Source organism: Miniopterus natalensis, chromosome 1, assembly GCF_054644295.1.
Source record: "Miniopterus natalensis isolate mMinNat1 chromosome 1, mMinNat1.hap1, whole genome shotgun sequence".
Classification (NCBI taxonomy): Eukaryota; Metazoa; Chordata; class Mammalia; order Chiroptera; family Miniopteridae; genus Miniopterus; species Miniopterus natalensis.
Window position 1 is genome coordinate 121,607,569 of NC_142081.1, and position 21,384 is coordinate 121,628,952.

The 21,384-nt window shown below is 39.6% G+C and overlaps 1 protein-coding gene across 1 annotated transcript in view; it reads right to left on the reverse strand.

Annotated features, from left to right (window-relative positions):
- Nucleotides 1-404: 404 nt before the first annotated feature.
- DNAJC1 (DnaJ heat shock protein family (Hsp40) member C1) overlaps nt 405-21,384 on the reverse strand; it is a 195,556-nt gene continuing 174,576 nt past the window's right edge. Inside the window, exons 10-12 of the mRNA XM_087825451.1 lie at nt 4,904-4,952; nt 3,099-3,550; nt 405-605 (exon numbers count right to left, since the gene is read on the reverse strand). Coding sequence (XP_087681577.1) covers nt 537-605; nt 3,099-3,550; nt 4,904-4,952 — 570 coding nt within the window. The 3' untranslated portion in view covers nt 405-536. The remainder of the gene's footprint in view (nt 606-3,098; nt 3,551-4,903; nt 4,953-21,384) is intronic.

Sequence of the window (21,384 nt, forward strand, 5' to 3'; positions counted from 1 at the left end):
TGTGTGTGTCAGATCGGCAAATAATGTAATATATATAGGGGTGGGCAAAAGTAGATTTACAATTGTAATACAAATAATACAAGAATTAGTAAATAATAATACAAGCATAAACTCTGCTTTCTGTACTCACAACTGTAAACCTACTTTTGCCAACCCCTATATTTGGTGGTCTGCAGAATTTTAGTAATTAGTTTATGTATGCATGAGATGAAAAGGTTCAAAATCGCTGGTCTACTCATATGTTCCTTCAAAATCATATATTCGTCTGATTGCTGGAAAGCACTATTCAGTTAGTTCCTCATGAAAGTAAACTTGGTAGTAATGAGGGGATATGCTGAAAAATACCCCAATCTTTTTTTCTCCATTAACTCAGTGTTTGTTTAAACATTAGAGCACAACATTAATTTTAAATTTAAAAAATTTTTATTAAGGCACATGATTTATAGAAATACTGAGGTACAAAATGCAAATTTCTGTATAAGAATTTTAAAATAATCATTTTGGAAAATGAAGGTGAGCATCATCTTCTAGAATATTCAACTTTTAGCTTGTTTTTTCTTTTGGACCAGTTCAACCAGCAGCTTGTATCTAGCAATACAGTCTTCCTGTAGGAAGAAAAAGAGAGGTGAAAACAATTACTTCCACAAGTCAGTGTGACCCTCACAGCTCAGCCTGTGGGACCTGCTAGTAGGCTGTGCCCAGTGACAATGAGACGGTCTCATGTCCATTCACTCTGCACAGGACCTGCCTAGAATTTCCCAGGTGAGTCCAGCTGGTCACAGGAAGACAAGGCTGCACAGGTGCAAGGGCGGCCAGCTGAGCGGCCGGCGCAGGGTGTGGTGCGAATGGCTGGGGTGGGGGCAGGTGGCAGCTGTCTGTGAGGCCTACTAGCATTATTATGACTATGACTTTCAATTTGCTAACCATAATGATCATTTTTAACATTGCACTATTTCACCACAACACGTCACTTCAAAGAAACCAGGCACTTGAGGCCAGGCGGCCTCGATACCGTCCTTGGGGTTTGCCTCTCCTGAAGCGCTGCTGGGGCTTTCCTATGCCCCGTGGGCCCAGCCCCACAGGATGCTGACAAGTAGTGTGCGGAACCTCCTCCTGCTCGTCCCAGCCCCGCCTCGGTCTTCTAGCCTGTCAGGTACAGAACTACTGGCTTCAGATCCCAGCTGCCTGCAGCTGTCACCCCTTGGAGTGGGGACTCATGACTCTCCTGTTTATCACAAGGCACTTTCCAGACTCCGTTTCTGTTCTAAAGAAACACTGTCCCCAATGGCACTGTACGCCATCACTACCTAAGGTCTAGTGAGGACTGATTTGCGCATCACAGCAGATGATGGCATCAGCTGCCTTGGACAGCAAATGGCTACTCCGTCCTTCCTAGGATTCTAGCTTGTTGGTGTGGTGAGTATCTTATAATACGCGCCTTATCCACCTCCCCAAAGACTCCTCCCTAGAGTCTTTAAAACGATCAGTCTTTCCTTAATAGCCCTGCTGCCCACGGTCCCGCCTAGCATGTGACACAAATGTGGCCAGTCCCAGGGCCTCACCTGGAAGACAGTGTGGGCCCTGAGCTCTGAGCAGCCGGTCTGCCTGGGAGCCCAGCTGACAGGCACAGCTCCTCCTTCCTTCAGGCCCAGAATTCCCAGAGGCTCTCAGGCCACTTACAAGGAGTCATTCCCCAGCAGGTGAGCCCCAGGGAACCTTTCCTGGACCTGGTTCTAAAGTGAAGGCTGAAAGGGAACTTTTGCAGGTCAGTAAAAGCCCTGCTCATTTCTGGCTGAAACAGGAAGGTTACCAAACCCCAAGGCAATGAGTTTCTGAATGTTCTATCCTAAGGAATCCAGTTCTAGCTCCTTCCTTTTAAAACAATGTCAATTCATCACATATGCAAATGCCTGTGTCCTGACAGATGCTGAAGAAATTCAGGGAAAATAATTACTTCTGGCAAACCAGTTGGAGAGGCAGGGGGAGTCTGTGTTTCCCAAATAGATCAACTGCTAATGGTTTTATTTTTCTCCCCAGGAAATCTCGACTTCCTCATTTTAAAGTAGGTGATAGATAACTAGACCTGTACACACGGGGACATTCATGGCCACAAGCTAGATTGTCCAACATCGAATTTCAATTAAAAAAAAATAAGAATGTAAATGAACATCAATGTGCCCAGAGGCTACTGAGTGAAAGGCACAGAAGGCAGAGAGATTGGTTCTTTTGATTTCTCAGTGTTCTCATGCCTCAGACGAAGAGGCCCTGGAGACACATGTCAAGAAAGGGCGGGTTGGAAAGACCACGCTGTGAAGTGCAGCAGCTCCACCAGCCCAGCAGAAGGCAAAGGCCAGGGGTGGGGCTGGCTTTCCGCAGGGACACCCATCTTCCAGCCTGCCTGAGTTTTTATGTAAGAACTATCTGCAGATATATTTAAGCAGATACTAAGAGCTATAAACGGGGAGAAAAGTCTTTTATAAAAAGCCAAGGCTACAGAGGGTAAGCTGAATCCCAAATGTCTTTCTCACATTGACCCCCCCACACAAATATGCCTTCAGGGTCTCCCATCAACTGTGTGCTACGGCTGAGTCCAGAGTCATAGGTAGAGCTGGAGATCACACATCCCCTTGTCTAAAGGCTTGTCAAGGAGCTAGAAGGGCCTGTGATTTTGGAGAAACCTCCTCACTCTGCTCATAGGGAGCATCCAGCTCACTGTGACCAGGACGCTGCTGAGCCACCAGGGCTTCTCTCTAACGGCCACATGAGTAGAGCGAATGCTCCAGAGGCTGGGAGGGTGGCTGAGGGTGAAATTTATGTTCCATGCATGGAATTTTCTCTGAGAAAAACCACCTGGTCTGTATAATGATCTAACTTAGACTGCTGACCTCATTTATACACACTAATCAACTGAGTGCACAGATTCCACTTGCTTTCAGGGGAAACATACTGGAAGGTACCTGGGAAACAGGAGCCCACGTGGACAGCTGCAGACAGAGGAGATGACTAAGATGAAGGAACAAATGGGAGGAACTGGGTGCAGCCCCTTCAGTGGCTCTAAAACCAGAGTAGGGGCCTCCTCCTTTCCCTGCCTCACCCACCTTACTCTTCGACGGGACACATTTGGCTATTTTGTCCCAGCGGTCAGAGGATCCTTTTGGGTATTGCTGTAATGCTAATTCCAGGAGTTTCTGTTGATTCTGAGTCCATGGCTCCTCTACGGTGCGACCTCTCTCTCTCTTCTGGCTCTCCTCATCGCTCGATGCATTTTGTTCTGATATATCAAAGTCCTTCTGCCTCTTTCCACGGAACTTCTCCTCTGGCTCTGCCTTTGTTGCTACCTCGGGCAGCCTGGCTGGCCTGCGTCTCCTCGGCTGGCTTTCCAGGACCTCGGTCTCCTGTTCCGCTTCCTCCTGCTCGTCACTGTCCTCGCCGTCCCCCACGGCCTGCTCGGCTTCCCGCTGCGTGATGATGTCGTCGGGCAGGGCCATGGCGGTTTTGCTGGGCCTGGAGCTCTGAGCTGTTGATTTGAGTTCCGAGAGTCTAACCATTCCTGTGGGAAAGGGCACATCACACGGGGAAAGGGCAGGGTCAGATCAGGGGACAAGAGCGAGAGCAGCGGCCTCTCACACAGCAGTCAGTGCCTGCGGCATCTCGCATATATTATTTCACTTAATTGTCACTTTATTCTGGAAGGAGAGGTATCAGTGTCCGAATTTTACCGATGAGGAAAATCAGTCTCAGAAACTCGCAGAGGTGGCGGGATCTGAACCACCCCTGCTTGATTCCAAGTCTGTGCCTTCCCCCGCTGAGGAACAGTGTGCGCAGAACCCACTGCGATCAGAGAGCGCAAAGACCTCTCAGAAGGAACAGCCTGCTACTTTCGAGGTTGGGAAGGTTATTTCCTGTCCAGAGTTGTCATTGGTTTCATCAGCATAACTAAAATGAGTCTGTCTGAGCTCATGCCATGCTCACCACCTGCAGGTGACCACCAGCACTTCGGTCTGCTCTCTGCTCAAGGACACTTCTGGGGCCAGTGTGAATGACACCTGTTCATTTCACTGCTCACAGTACATGGGCAAACCAACTCTGGCTCCAGCCACAGGTGTCATCCCAGAGATACCCTTAAATGTTCAACTACACATTTCCCTTTCTCTTCACACTTTCCACCCCTCCGCCAATGCTCTAGTAAGATCCATGTCTGTCTGTTCACTTGGCTACACCACAGCCTTTCAGAATACGTTTTTGGAGAATGTCTTGGAGGCCAGCTGCTTTCACATAATATCTCACTGCCTATTTCTGCCCCCATGCCCAGACAAATAATTGTATTGGTAGAAAAGGCATCTGGAAATGCCCTCTTTCCTAAAGCCTGCAGAACCCCAAGTTGAATCCTTCCTGGGATGACTTCTGGGCATCTCCAGGTTTGCTGACCTGCACTTAGGTTAAGTTGTAAGGTTTAGGAGGCATTTTCTTACTTCCTGGTTCCAGGCAAACAGTATGGAGACACTAAGAAAATCCCAGTTAGTCTTGGAGGAAACAGATTTGGAGAAACATCGGTTGTTGGGAAAGCTGCTTGTTGTCTATTCTAAAGGACAGTGTGTAGGGATGTGGAGGTGGGATAGTGTAGGGATACCACACACAGTCCCCTGTGCCCCCGTCCCCCATTATGAGAGAAGAACAAGGTTTTTATAGTCTTTACACTTATCCCATACATCTCAGCACCCACATCTGTTTAGGGCTGAATTGGCTTGTTGGTGCCTGTAATCTGACACATTTTAGAGGTCTGACCAATAGAGTTCATTGGTCAAAGCTATCACACCATCATATTTAAAGAAATTGTTATAAAAAAGAATGTATTTTAAAGAAACTGCTTTAGATTAATGGGGTGAAGTGGATGCTAGCTCACCTGGGGAGCAGGTAACTGAATCCTTCAGTTGTTTGGCTTTGGTTGTCACCTGTTTCAAAATATAAAAGCAAAGAAAATCTTACTTTCCACATACCTACAATATATGTCAAGTGATGTATTTCATATAGTCTTGGTTTCACTTCTTATTAGCTGGGTAACCTTGACCAATTTCTAGTCCTTTCTCTGTCTCATGTATTACTGTCTGTAATATGTAGATATGATACTAACATCTTTTGCCTCTTAGGGATGTTTTAAGTTTGAAATAAGCTCTTAGAAAGACACCTGGCAGATATTAAAGGCTCAGTAAATATTACCTGTTATAATTGACATGAATCATTTGTTTTCCATTCATACAAAGGGCAGAATTAGAGAAAATATTTAAAGCCACTTAGAAATGTGCTTCAATTTTATTCCCTACATTCCTCTCTCTTTCCAGATGACCTTGCTTTCTATTTTAGAGAAAAAAATTGAAGTTATCCAACATGAGCTTCTGGCTTCCAACCTTCCAACTCAAAATTTGACTCTATCAACATATAGCCTTCCTCTTTCTATTCCAACGCAAAGAAAGAAATTACCTTCCTTCCTCTAAATCCTTGCAGAACTATGCTCCATCAATGAACTGCCTTTGCTTTCATCTTGAACTTCTCCCTGCCCATCAGATTTGTCCCATAAACCTTCAAACTCTGCTCAAATGGCCTCTACAGGCTACGCTCCCTTGAGCTCTTGCCTGCTCCACTTGGCTTTCATGACAGTATCTCCTGGTTTTCCTTCTCTGTCTCTGAATGCTCCTTCACTGGCCCCTCCTCTACTCCTGCCTTTGGTTCCCAAATATATTTCTCAACATTCTGTCCTTGCTATTCACACGCCCTTTCCATTTTGTCCTTTGGTACCTCATACCATCTGTTCAATAATACCTTAGACAAGAAATGATTAGTCTCTATCTCTGGCCCAGACCTCCACCCTGGAACGCCAGGCGACAGAAACTGCCCATGTAACACAGCAGGTCATCGGATGTGAAAGGACTAGATCTTTGTCACAATAAACGTACTGTGTACCAGACACTGTTCTAAATAAGATACGTGTGTGTCTGCACAGTCCTCACAGCAGTTGTATTAGGTGAGTACATCATTATCGTCCCCATTTTACACAATCTGAGGCCCAGAGAGAATAAGTAACATGGCCAAGGTTAAAAGGATAGTGAACAGCTGTACCCAGGCAAATCAGGCTCCAAAATCTTTGCTCTCAAGCACTATAAATACTGCCTTTCAAATCCAAATCTCTTAGAGATGAAGAAATAGGCTGAGTGCACTTTCTGATATACTACATGGTTCCCTTTAATTGCCCACTAATCTTTGGAGGTCTTCTAGCTCCACAAACAACAAATCCCAGACTACACTCATCAACTTCTCAGCCTTTCCTTCCTTTCTTAATAGCGCTATTATCCCAGTCACTTAGGCTCCAAACCTGAGTCAATTTTTGGACTTTTCTCTCCCTCCCCAACCAGCTACCAGGTTCTTCGCAGTCCTGTTTGTTCCCTTCTCTCTCAGACCTGCACCACCTGTATTAATCCTTCATTCTCAGGAAACTGAAAGAATATCAGCCTCTAACTAGTCTCCAATTTACTTATTTATAGTTTTTACAGAATAGACTAGTAACCCCAAAGCAGAATTCTGATCAAACACCTTTGATGGGTCATTACTAACTATATAATAAGGTGTCCAATTCTGAACCGAAGTGTAAGGAAATGCACAATGGGACACTATTCTCTTTCCTGTATCTATCCTTCCTTTCAGCTGAACTAAACAATTAATGTTCCTCAGATAGAAATCCCCTGTCCTGTTCTTTTGGCCATTGTTAACATAGTCTGAAATAATTTTCTTTTCTTCAGCAAACCTCTTCTTAAACATCTATGCCCTCAAATGTGACTTTCTTCTAAAAGACTTCCCTGATGTCCACTACCAGGACTACTAACTCCGGTGACAATCCCTCTCCTCTCTCAGTTCTGCTGTATTTAAAAATTTTTGTTGTTTTATACCACATAGTGAAATTTTATCTTCACAGTTCTATGAATTTTAACACATTTATAGATTCATGTAATCATGACCACATATAGGATATGTGAAGCCATCACCATAGGTAATTTTAGAACATTTTCATCATGTTGGTGCTTCAGCTATCATCTCTCAACCTCCGGACCCTATCCCATCCCACCCCACCCCACCCCCACTCTCAGCTCATCAACCACTAACCTATTTCTGTGTCTCTAGAGTTCCCTGTGCTGGGTTTTCATATGAGTAGAGTCATATAATAATATGTGGACGTCTGTAGTTGGCTTCTTTCATTTAGGGTAATGTTTTCCAGGTTCATTCAAGTTGTAGTATATATCAGTACTCCAATTCTTTTTTATTGCCAAATAATCCATTATATGCATATACCTCATTTGTTCATCCATTAGTTGATAAACATTTGTGTTACTTCCATCTTTGGCTATTATGAATAATACTGCTATAAGCATTTGTGTACAAGTTTTTTGTTGTTGTTTGCATATGTTCTCCTTTATCTTGGGTATACACCCTGGAGTAAAATTGCTAAATCATGTGGTAACTGTATGTTTAACTTTTTGAGGAACTGCCATACTGTTTTCCAATGTGGATGCATCATTTTACATTCACACCAGCAATGTATGAGGCTTCTGATTTCTCCACATTTTTGGTAACACTTTTAATTATCCAACTTTCTGATTCTAGCCAGCCTAGTGAGTGTGAAGTGATTTCTGGGAGCTTTGATTTCCATTTCCCTTATGACGAATTATATTGAGTATTTTTTCATATGTTTACTGGCCATTTGTATGTCTTCTTTGGGGAAATGTCTATTCTGATCCTTTGTCCATTTTTAATTTGGGTGATTTCTCTCTTTATTACTGAGCTGTAAAAGTCCTTTACATACTTTGAATACAAGTCCTTTATCAAATAAATGATTTACAAATATTTTCTCCCATTCTGTGGGTTGTCTTTTTTTGGGAAAGATCTAATTTTCATGAATTGGACCACATCCCACCTAGCAACTAGGAGGGCACATTCTCTTTTTACCTTTTTAATGGTGTCTTGTGAAGCATACAAGTTAAGTTTGATGCGGTCCAATTGACCAAAAACCATTTTTTTTGTTGCTTGTACTTTTGGTATCATATCTAAGAGTCCTTTACCAAATCCAAGGTCATGGGGATATACCCTTCTGTTTTCTTATCAGAATTTTATAGTTTTAACTCTCACATTTAGGGGAATATTGCCATTTGATAACGTTAAGTCTTCTAATCTATGAACAGGCAATAATTTCCCATTATTTTGATATTCAATTTCTTTTTTTAAAAAATTATTTTATTGTTGACAGTATTACAGATGTTCCCCAATTTCCGTCCTCCTCCTCCCAGGCCCTGCCTCACCCTAGGCCTTCATCACACTATTGTCTGTGTTCATGGGTTATTAATATATGTAAGTTCTTTGGTTAATCTCTTCCCATCTTCTGAACCTTTCCAACACCCCAAGATATATCAGTCTGTTCCATGCCTCCACGCGTCTGGACCTATTTTGTTCGTCGGTTTATTATGTTCATTATATCCACTTATAAGTGAGATCATGTGATATTTGTCTTTTTCTGACTGACTTATTTCACTCAGCAAAATACTCTCCAGGTCTATCGATGCTGTTGCAAAGGCTAAGAAATCCTTTTTTAAAGCTGCATAGTATTCCATTGTGTAAATGTACCACAACTTTTTTTATCCACTTATCTACTTCGGCTGTTTCCAGATCTTAGCTATTGTAAATAACAATGCTATGAATCTAGAGGTGCATGCATTCTTTCTGATTGGTGTTTCAGGCTTCTTAGGATATATTCCTAGAAGTGGGATCACTGGGTCAAATGGCAGTTCCAGTTTTAATTTTCTGAGTAAATTCCATACTGTTTTCCATAGTGGCTGTGCCAGTCTGCATTCCCACCAGCAGTGCACTAGGGTTCCCTTTTTTCCACATCCTTGCCAGCAGTTGTTTGTTGATTGATGGTAGTCATTCTGGCAGGTGTGAAGTGATATCCCATTATAGTTTTAATTTGCATCTCTCTGATGATTAGTGATGTTGAGCATTTTTTCATATGTCTATTGGCCATTTGCATGTCCTCTTCGTAGAAGTGCCTATTCAGGTCTGGTGTCCATTTTTGAACTGGGTAATTTGTTTTTCTTTTGTGGAGCTGTATGAGTTCTTTATATATTTTGGAAATTAACCCCTTATCAGATGTGTCACTGGCAAACCATATTCTCCCATACAGAGGATTCCCTTTTCGTTTTGATGGTTTCTTTTGCTGCGCGCAAGCTTTTGAGTGTGATGTAGTCCCATTTGTTTATTTTTTCCTTTGTTTCTCTTGCCCTCGGAGATGTATTGGTGAAAATTCTGCTACATGAGATGTCTGAGATTTTGCTGCCTATGGTTTCTTCTAGGATTTTCATGTTTTTACAACTTACATTGTCTTTTACCCATTTTGAGTTTATTCTTGTGTATGGTATAAGGTGGTGATCTAGTTTTTTTTGCATGTACTGGTCCAGTTTTTCAAACACCATTATTGAATAGACTTTTACTCCATTGCATGTTCTTTCTTCCTTTGTCAAATATTAATTGACCATAATGATGTGGGTCAATTTCTGGGGTTTCTGTTCTGTTCCATGGATCTATATGCCTGTTCTTGTGCCAGTACCAAGCTGTTTTAACAACAGCTTTGTAGTATAGTATGATATCTGGTATTGTGATCCAACTTTGTTCTTCCTTTGCAAGATTGCTGTGGCTATTCAGGGTCTTTTTAGTTCCATATTGTCTGTGTCCATGGGTTATACATATAAGTTCTTAGGTTGATCTCTCCCCACCCACCCACTTACCCCTGCGTTCCCTCTGAGATTCCTCAGTCTGTTACATGCTTCAATGTCTCTGGATCTACTTTGTTCATTGATTTATTTTGTTAATTAGATTCCACACATGAGTAAGATCATGCAACACTTGTCTATATCTCTGACTGGGTTACTTTGCTTAGCATAATACTCTCCAGGTCCCACCATGCTGTCTCATAGGATAAGGAGTCCTTCTTTTTTACAGCAGCATAGTATTTCATGGTGTAAATGTCCAAGAAGATACTTGGTATGATTTCAATCTTCTTTAATTTGTAGAGACTTGCTTTGTCCCCTACCATGTGGTTGGTCTGTCTCTGAGAATGTCCCATGTGCATTTGAGGAGAATGTATATTCTCCAGCTTTGGGGTGAAATGTTTTGTAAATATCAATTAAATCCATCTGATCTAGTGTGTCACTTATTTATTTTTAAAAATATATCTTTGTCGATTTCAGAGAGGAAGGGAGAGGGAGAAACAACAATGATGAGTCATTGATCAGCTACCTCCTGTATGCCCCACATTGGGGATTGAGCCCCAAACTCAGGCATGTACCCTGACAGGGACTGAATGGCGATTTGGATCATGGGTCGATGCTCCACTGCTGAGCAATGCTGCCCAGGCTAGTGTGTCATTTAGAGTCACTGTTTCCTTATTGATTTTTTTGTCAGGAATATCTATCCAGTAATGCCAGTGAGGTGTTAAAGTCCCCTACTATGACTGTACTGCTGTCCATTTCTCCTTTAAAGTCCTCCAGGTTTTTCTCCCCCCCCCCCCCCCAGCCTGTGTGAATCTTTAGTTCTGAGGTCTCTCTCTCTTTTAAATATATTTTTATTGATTTCAGAGAGAGGAAGGGAGAGGGGAAGAGAGATAGAAACATCAGTAATGAGAGACTCACTGATTGGCTGCCCCCTGTATGCCCCCTGCTGGGGATTGAGCCTGCAACCTGGGCATGTTCCCTGACTGGGAATCGAACCTTGATCTTCTGAATCATAGGTCGATGCTCAAACACTGAGCCACTCCAGCTAGGCTGAGGTGGGTCTCTTGTAGACAGCATATATTTGGGTCTTCTTTTCTTATCCATTCAGCTACCCTATGTCTTTTGATTGGAGCATTTAATACATTTATATTTAAAGTTATTACTGACAGGTACTTATCTATTGCCATTTTATTTCTTTATGCTTATGTTTCTCATTCTATTTCAAGTTCTTATTACAGCAGTTCCTTTAACATTTCTTGTAATGCTTGTAATCAAAGATGGTGATAAATTCCTTTAGCCTTTTTTATCCGGAAAACTATTTCATCATCTGTTTTGAATAATAGCCTTGCTGAATGGAGTAGTCTTGGTTTCAGATCCTTGTTTTGGATTACCTTGAATACTTCATGCCATTCCCTTCTGGCCTATAGAGTTTCTGACACACTCCTTTGTAGGTAATGGATTGCTTTTCTCTTGCTGTCTTTAAGATTCTCTCTGTCTTGAATTTTGGGCATTTTAATTATGTGTTTGGGCGTGGGCCTCTTTGGGTTGTTTCTGGGGACTCTTTTGTGCCTCCTGAACTTGTGTGACTTTTTCCTTCAGGTTAGGAAAGATTTCTGCCATAATTTCTTCAAAAAGGTTATCTGTTGCTTACTTTCTAGAACTTCTGGTACTCCTATGATGTGAATATTATGTTTCATGTTGTGCCACCGGTCCCTTAAACGGTTCTCCTGTTTTTTAATTGTTTTTTCTTTTTGGTTCTCTAATTGAGTGATTTTTTTCTACGCTGTCTTCTAATTTGCTGATCTGATCCTCAGCTTTCCCTAATCTGCTGTTTATTCCTTCCAATGTATTTTTTATTTCTACTATGTTGTCCTTAATTTACTTCAGTTTCCATACTTTAGTCATGCTGTTGAGCATCCTCATGATCAGTATTTTGAACTCCATATCTGATAGATTGCTTATCTCTATTTCATTTAGCTCTTCTTCTGGAGAATTCTTTTGTTCTTTTACTTGGGGCTTGTTTTTCTGTCTCCCCATTTTGGCTGCCTATTTGGACTTGTTTCTATGTATAAGGTCGATCTGCTAGGACTCCCAGTCTTTTGGATGTTGACCTTTTTCCTGAGGTAGGCCTATAATGCTATTAACTTCCCTCTCAGGACTGCTCTCACTGTGTCCTGTACATTTTGGGTTGTTGTGTGTTCATTTTCATTTGTTTCCAGGAAGTTTTTTATTTCTTCTTTGATCTCACTGGTATCCCATTCATTGTTTAATAATATGGTATTTAACTCCATGTGCCTGAATATTTTTGAGTCTTTTTATTGTAGTTGATTTCTAGTTTCATGCCATTCTGATCTGAGAAGATGCTAAATATGATTTCAACCTTCTTGAATTTGTTAAGGCTCATTTTGTGTCCTAATATATGGTCTATCTTTGAGAATGATCAATGTGCATTGAAAAGAATGTATATTCTGCCGCTTTTGGATGAAAAGTTTTGTGAATATCAATTAGATCCAACTATGCATCCGTCTTTGTGGGGTGGCCTTAAATAAAGTGTCTTGTGGGACCTAGTGGTGGAACCTCTTTGATCTCCTGAGGTGGATGCTCTAGAAATGTCCCTTGTGTGCGTTTCTTCAGTTTCTTTCAACAGTGTTTAATAGTTTTCAAATTTAAAGTTTGTACTTCTTTTGTTAAATTTTTTCCTAAGTATTTTATTCTTTTTGATGCTATTGTAAATGGAAATTATTTTAACTTCATTTTCAGGTTATTTGTTGCAAGTATATAAAAATAAAACTGACTTTTGTATATTGATACATATCCTACAACTGTGCTGCAGCCATTTATTAGTTCCAACAGTTTTTTTAGTGAATTCCTTATGATTATATATATATAAAACCATGTCATCTGCAAATAGTGACAGTTTTACTTCTTCCTTTGCAATCTTACTTCTTTTTGCCTAACTGCACTGGCTAGAACCTTGAGTACAATGTTGAATAGAAGTCATAAGAGCACACATCCTTGTCTTGGACATGTCAGTAGGATAACATCCTGTCTTTGGCTAGTAAGCATGATGTTAACTATTGGTTTTCAGTAGATGCTTTTTACCAGGTTGAGGCATTTGCCTTTTATTCCTAATTTCTTGAGTGTCATACAAGGATGTTGGATTTTGTCAAATGCTTCTACTGAGACGATCTTGTGATATTTGGTTTTCTTCTATTGGTATGATGTATCTACAGTAATTGATTTCCAGATATTTAAACAACCTGGTATTCTTGGTATAAATCCCACTTGGTATAAATCAGGATGTATAATTATATATAATTAAGTTGCTTGATTTGATTTGTTGGTATTTTGTTGGGGATTTTTACATCCATATTCATAAGAAATATTAGTCTGCAGTTTTCTTTTTTCTTAATCCTCATCTGAGGATATTTTTTCCATTGCTTTTTCAGAGTGGAAAGGGGGTGGAGAGAAAAATGGATTGGTTGCCTCCTGCACAGGCCCTGACTGTGGCCAGAGATTGAACCTGCAACCAAAGTATGTGCCCTTGGCTAGAATCAAACCCATGACACTTCAATCCATGGGCTGATGCTATAACCACTGGCTAGGGCTGCAGTTTTATTTTCTTGTCATATCTTTGTCTGATTTGATATCAGGGTAATACTGTCCTCATACAATGAACTAGGAGGTATTCACCCTCTTCTATTTTTTTGAAAGAGTTTGTGAAGTACTGGCATTAATTCGTTAAATGTTTGCTAGAGTTCAGTGATAATACCATCTGGGCCTAGGCTTTTCTTTGTGGGTAGGTTTTTAATTATTCAATCACTTCACTTGTTATAGGTCTATTCCAATTATCTATTTCTTCTTGATTCAGTTTCAGTAGTTTGTGTCTTTCTAGGAATTTATTTCATCTATATCTATTAGAAAAATAAGTATGTTCTATTTCATTAATTTTTGCTCTACTTTTTATTACTTCCTATCTTCTGTAGTTTATTATTTTATTTACAGTGTCTTAGGGTGGAAGATTATTGATTTGAGATCGTTCTTCCTTCTTAGTAAAGGCATTTACATCTATAATTTTCACTGTATGAATTGCATTAGTTGCATTTCTTAAGCTTTGGTATGTTATATCTTTATTGTTTCATTCATCTTTAAGAATTTTATGATTCCCCTGTGGTACCATCTTTGATCCACTGGTTATTTAGAAGTCTGTTTTTTAATTTCCCCATATTTGTTGATTTCCCCCATTTCTTTCCTGCTACTGGTATCTAATTTTATTTTATTGGAATTAGAAACATACTTTGCATTATTTCTATCCTTTTAAACTTATTGAGGTTTGTTTGATGATATAGCATAGCATATGGTATTCTGGAGTATGTTTCATGTGTATTGTAGGGCTCTCTTCCTTTCTTTACCTGACCACACTGTGTTAATCATCACTATTTGTAAGAGGAAATGCAAATCAAAACCATAATGAGACACCACCTCACACCTGTCAGAATGGCTATTATCAGTAAGACAAATAACAAGTACTGGCGAGGATGTGGAGAAAAGGGAACCCTCACACACTGTTGAAGGGAATGTAAATTGGCAAAACAGTATGGAGGTTCCTCAAAAAATTATGACCCAGCAGCCCTCTTCTGGTTATCTGCCCACAATATCTGAAGATACATATTCGTAAAGATATATGCAGCCCCTTGTTCATTGTAGCATTATTCACAATAGTCAAGACATGGTAACAACCTAAGGATCCCTCTATGGATGATTAGATAAAAATGATGTAGTACATGTGCAATGGAATACTATGCAGCCATTAAAAATTATCATGTTGCATGAAATTAAGTCAGATGGAAAAGGACAAGAACCATATGATTTCACTCATATTGGCATATAAAACAAAAAGTAGCCGACAAATTTATAGACACAGACACCAGTATGGTGATTACTGGAGGGTGAGAGCCTGGGGGAAGGATGTAGAGAGTAAAGGGGGTCAAATATAGGGTGACAGAAGGAGACCAGACTTTGGGTGGTGAGCACACAATGGAGTATGCAGGTGCTGTGTTATAAAGTTGTACATCTGAAACTTATGTAATAAAAATTACACTAATTGCTGGTTGATGCACTATTTTTAAAAATTTTTTTGGGGGAAAGGGGAGTGGGTAGAGGTGGAAGAGGGAGAGAATAGGGGGGTAAATGGTGATGGAAAAATAAAATAAAACAAATTTAAAAAATAGGTTTTTTTCACTTATTGACTTTAGAGAGAAGAAGAAAGAGAGAGGGAAACATCGATTTGTCGTTCTACTTATTTATGCATTCACTGGTTGCTTCTTGTATGTGCCCTAAATGGAGATGGAACTCACAACCTTGGTGCATCTAGATGTTGCTCTAACCAGCTGAGCTACCCACCAGGGCTGAGGCACTATTATTCACAAAATATCCTGGGCCATAAATTGCTCCACAAACTAATCCAATCAAATTGTGGTTCTTTTGAAGAAATAGTTTCTGAGGTCAGTGTTTGATATTTGTTCTGACCCTACAAGGGTTCCTCCCAGAGAACTTACTATCCATGAGTTGGTCTGAGAATACCTGGTTAGTGACTATTTGTACTGATAGGACATTCTGAATAGTATATATCACAATCTGGCCTATTACATACAACATATAGCTGCTATAATGTGAGTCCTTCAGATCCTCAGTGTCAAACAATGAAATTTAAGGGGATGCCACTATACTCATCTTTGAGGCATATTTTTCTTTCCTTTAAAAGGCAACTTAAAACTTATTAGAAAGAAGCAAAGCCTAACTGGTCAATTTTCCACTTCCATGTGGTCCAATAATTACTTCAGTATTCTAGCCTGATTGCCAAGTCCACATCTCCCAGTGCCATAATACGGTGGTTTAAAGATAACTGCAAGTGACCCTTTTTTCTTGAGAATTTCCCTTCACTAGTTTTTGTCTCAGGAGAAGACATGTATATGGTGACCACAGCAAAATATTTCTGTCTTGGGGGCAAGTCTGGCAACTTTAGCAAATCATTTATGATTGAGCAGATTAAGAAGTTTCCAAGTATGCGATGGACTATATAAAGCTTAATGGCCAGGGTGTCTCTGATTAGAATAGCATGCTGCTTCAGGAAAGGAAAATCAGCTTTCAGTGAGCATGTTTATCATCAAATCTATGTCTCTCCTATACATCTAGATGACTTGGACTACATGGGTGCCAATCTACTCTGGAAATGTTTAATGTTATTTTTCTCATGTCCCATAATGAATTTTTCAGCTACTCATTCTGTTTTTATATCATGTGCAATTGCAGAAGATATGGTCTTTGATTTAATGTAACTTCCTGACAAGCTATATTTAGGACTTTCTTCCTAGTTATCTCATGGAAGAAGACATGTATTCCTTCCTACATAGGTCTTACATAGTTGAGGCTTTTCTTCTTCAGTATCTGAACAGATACTCTTATGGGCTAGTTCTCTGCTCCCCGCCTCTCCTCCGGCTGGTAGGTGCCATGGCAATAGAGAGCAGTAGACCTGGGTTCTGGAAGCCCGAGAGCTAAAGCTTGGAAGCTACCTCAGTCAAAGGATGCTGAGTCTGGAGCACCTAGCCCTACCGGACTATGAGTATCTGGCTCAGTGTTATGTCCTCATGTACATGGAGGATGCAGTGTAAAGCTGCTAGAAAATAACGAAGATATTAGCCAATATGGCACTGCCAGGTTCTTTGCTGAATATTTTAACAGTGTATGTCAAGGAACTCACATTCCCTTTTGGGAATTCAACTTCACCCCTCACAACAGGGCATCATTCTTATGGGCCTCCTGGAGATGCTTCCAAACTGGGGGCAAAAATGGCCCTCTCAGAATGCCGGCTGCCAAATACCAAATGGGTACCCCAAGGCATGAGTCTGGAGTATCTTCTGGAGAAACTGAAGTAGCTCCAGAAAAAGTCCCCACAAATGTGTGACATTTAGGAGTACTACAGTAAAATGACCAGGTCTCAACCTATTCATTCTACAATGAAATTCAATGTCAGCAACCTCCATCCATTCAGATAACCAGCTTTTTAGTAATCTCACTCTAAATATGAATGGACACATTCAAGGATCACCAGACATTTGAGGGAAGTCTCTAATAAGATAACCAGGAGCCAAGACAAAACAAACAGGGTAGAAGAGGGGGGGAACACAGAAGAAGCAGTGACAATGTAAGGAGCAGAAGAAAACTTTAAGAAAGCTATCATATCATATCATTATATCCTCAGGGAAAAAGAGAAGATAATGGATCAATAAAATAGGACTAGCTTGCTATAAAAATAAAACCACGAAAGAGTTCTTAGATATTAAAAGTATAATAGCAAAATTTCCCTGGCCAGTTTGGCTCAGTGGTTAGGGCACTGGCATAAGGACTGAAGCATCACGTTTTTAATTCCTGGTCAAGGGCAAGTACCTCAGTTGCAGCAGACAACCAATCGATGCATCTCTCTCATGTTGATATCTCTCTCTTTCTCCCCTCCCTCCTTTTCACTCTCTCTAAAAAAAACAAAAAAAAAAAAAAACAAACAACCAGGAAAAAATGTCCTTGGGTGAAGATTAAAAAAAAAAAAAAATATATATATATATATATATATATATATATATATATATGTGTGTGTGTGTGTGTGTGTGTGTGTATATATAAATATAAAATAGCAAATAAGAAATTCAGAAGTAAAGTTGAGAAATTGCCCAGAAAAGACTAATAGAAAAATAAGAGAAAACAGATACAAGATAATTACAGGCCCAGTCCAGGAGCATAACATCTAAAAAAAACAGACTTCCAGAAAGAGAGAACAGAGGAACTAGAATGCCACAAGTCTCAACAGCAACACTAGAAGGTAAACACAATAGAGCAATGTTTTTCATAATTCTAAGGAAAAATTATTTCCAACCTAGAATTCTGTACCAAACCAGATCATCAATCAACTATGAAAGTAGAATATAGATTTTTAAATGGGCAAGAGCTTATATTTTAGCTTCCATATAGCTTTTCTCATGAAACTACTAGATGATGTGTTTCATCAAGAAATGACAATGAGCCCTGGCCAGTGTGGCTCAGTTGGTTGGGTGTTGTCCTGTGCACCAAAAGGATGTCGGTTCAATTCTCAGTCAGGGCACATGCCCAGGTTGTGGGCTAGATCCCTGGAGGAGGGTGTACAGAAGGCGGTCAATTGATGTTTCTCTCTCTCCCTCTTTTCCTTCCTCTCTCTAAAAATCAAAAAAAGAAATCTTAACAAAAAATAAAAAATAAATGAGAATGAATCTAAGATGAAATTATGGGATGTAGAAACCAGGGATCCATCACAGGAAAGAGGGAAAGAGAATTCTTAGGATGGTAATGAAGGATAGATAGTCCCAGGACAGCCATTTGAGCGGGAGAGCTAGAAAGCAACCAATTCTGATTGGAGCAACAGGACAGGAAGCTCCAGGAGGAATGTCTGCAAGAAAATTAACAAAATAGAACTGATCAAACTGTTGTGTGAAATTATGTTTAGTTGAAGAATTAGAGATTAACACTTCAGTTGAAGAAGTAGTGATTAATTAATACTTGTGGCTTGTCTGTGAATAATATTTACACAGTCATAAAAATATAAGTACTAAGTATTTTAAGCTAAAATTGGTACTATATCTATATTGGGAAGATGAGGAATGGGAAGTGTGTGGGTGCCAAAAAAGATCATTTGTCATCTTCAACTAAGAATCCAAAGATAACATCTAAAATGTAAAAGTCAAGAAATAGCAGCTAAGCATAATATTAGAACTGCAAAGTAGCCCAGTATAGCTCAGTGGCTGAGAGTCAACCCATGAACCAGGAGGTCACGGTTTGATTCCCGGTCAGTGCACATGCCCTGGTTTCAGGCTGGATCCCCAGTATGGGGTGAGCAGGAGGCAGCCAATCAATGATGACTCTAATCACTGATGTTTCCCTCCCTCCCTTCCCCTCTCTCTGAAATCAATAAAAACATATTAAAAAAATAAAGCAAAGTAAAAAAAAAATATATTAGCTACCAGCTTGGGTAGGTTTTGGATAGCCCTGGATCCACAGGTGTATTGACACTCACATGGACTGCAGAATTGTGGGGAAATTTGTTTCATGTTCTGATTCAAAGCAGAAAATACTTTATAATCCTTTTTAACACAATTATGCCTAATCTTATCTTTAAAACTCACAGGGACCCTTTGATTTCATCTGGGAATATGGGTTAGGGTTGAGTGAATGAAAAAAAAAAATCTAAAATGGGTTTTGTCTCTTCTAGTGAAAAGAATAAAGGTAACAGAATATTAAATTAGAAAAATGAAAATTATATTCCATAGGATAGAGTTAGGAGCAGAGGACAGTTACATGGTGGCATAGTTGTACTCAATATATGGAAGAATTTTCCAATTTTGTAAGCTATGTAAGGTGTATGCTCATATACCTGGCATCCTCAGACAACTCAGAAAATAAATGCTGACTACCAGTAATGACCTCAAGTCATATTTTTCAAATTCTGACTGACTTGATATCGTAAGTGTTAACTCTTATAATAAAAATTATGTAACTGAAGTTCATTATTTTCATTCATTTGTACTTAATTTTGGCCAACTTTCTGTTTGAATTTAACACTCATATAACTTTAAACTAGAGTAACTTTCAAAAACAAGGCACTCTGTTACCTGAACATTAATAAACACCCGAAAAGTGTTTCCAACTGGTAGAAAGCATTGCTGTTCATTTTTATTATTTCTTCAATGTCTTTAAAATTTCTCTGGATTCTCTGTCTGGATAGAAAAATACAAGAAATAATAATAGTGTTCACCTTAACCATGAGGAAAGAGGGACTTCCATTACCTTCCTGATTACCTCTTATCAGTGATTCAGATGGCCATTTACTAGGAGAAAATACTTTTGCCAGCAGATAATACTATAGTTCTGCAGATATTGTTAGTCCATTGGGGAGATATTTTAATAACCCAACATAGTATATTCACCTGTCTTCCTTTTTTAAAAAAGGTTTTCCAAAATTTTTAGCACAAGGAAGCAGCTTTATATTACATTAACAATTATTAGATCTGTTCAAGGATCACCAGTCTATTGACTTGCTGCATCTCTAAGCTATACATAAAAAGGAGTTAAGAAAGCCCTAACTATAAAGTATGGTGCTATTACCAGAACATAGATTGTAACTTGAGTTAAACCAGTTCTTTCATGAATAAAATCATCCATAGTATTCAAAGTGCATGACTGTAACTAGTAAATCAGATCTAGCCTTTAAAGTAGATACTCTCTTCTTGGGGTAAGCTACAGGGTTTTGATGAATGAGTACAAAATACAAGCTCAGTACCTTAGTAATACATGACACTAAGTAGGGTCCAGGAAAAAACATGTAAGAATGTTAAAAGGGAGATATAAAGAAAAGCTTTCATGTAATCTGCAAGCATGTTTTCCTTGAATGAGTCACTAAAGAAGATGAACGAATGTTCAGTAATGGTTTAATCAGACCTTGAATTATTTCTGTGGTTCAAATAGTCAAAGGGCATATGGGAGAGAAACTGCTTACAGAGCTACTCAGGAGTATAGCCACGTTAACTGGCCAGTGTCCTGGGACATTAAATACCTTGCTTCCAAATTTATCCCCCCTTTGGCCAGCACCTCAGAAAACCAAGATATTTCATTTTGAAAATACTACTTGATCAAGGTATGCCAACAAAGAATAGTGCTGCCCTATATGCAGGGTTCAAAATCAAGATTTTGCTAAACCAAGAGGGCAATGTGGCTTTAAAAAGAGTCAAAGGATCTGGGATCTAGTCTCAGCCTGCCATTAACTAGCTTTGCAGCCTTAAATAAATCCTTCATCTCATTCTAGAACTCACATATGCAATAAAAATGATTATTACAGTGGTTTACAACTGTGTAATGATTCATACAAAGTATTTGAATAAGGCTATCACATTTCATCCCTTGACTACCCTATGAAATTGCTACTACAGGTGAAGAAACTGGAGTTCAAAGTAACTGGGGCACCTGCAAGGTCTCAAAGCCCATAAATGATGGAGTTAGGACACCAAAACCAGGTTTTCTTTTAAATTCTCTTTCTACTCTTCTTTGTCCATAAAACGAAAGATTAATGATTTCGTTTTAGTTCAACTATTCTGTGGTTCACTGATGTGACATTATTAATGAAATATCTTTCATTCCATATCGGTTATCAAAATTTTAATGACTTAGTGTATTACTGTACTGAGAACAGTGGTACATACAAAGATCTAGTCCTTTCCACCTTGAGGAGCTTCCAATCTGGCTATTACCTTGCAATCTTGTTCAAGAGACTTCAAATTAATTAGGACTATGCTTATAAAAAAGAGTCATTGTTTACTGCTTTAAAAAAGTTACTTCTAAATATCAATAATGGATAAAGCAAGGAAAGAACAATCCAAACAGGCTTGTGTACTGACAGTTTGGCCTCACCTCTCAAGGACAATTCTGTATGACTTTCCCTGAGTGACTGCCAATCACGCACCAGGGGTATTTAGCAGAGTCAAACCGTTTACACTTCAGTTTC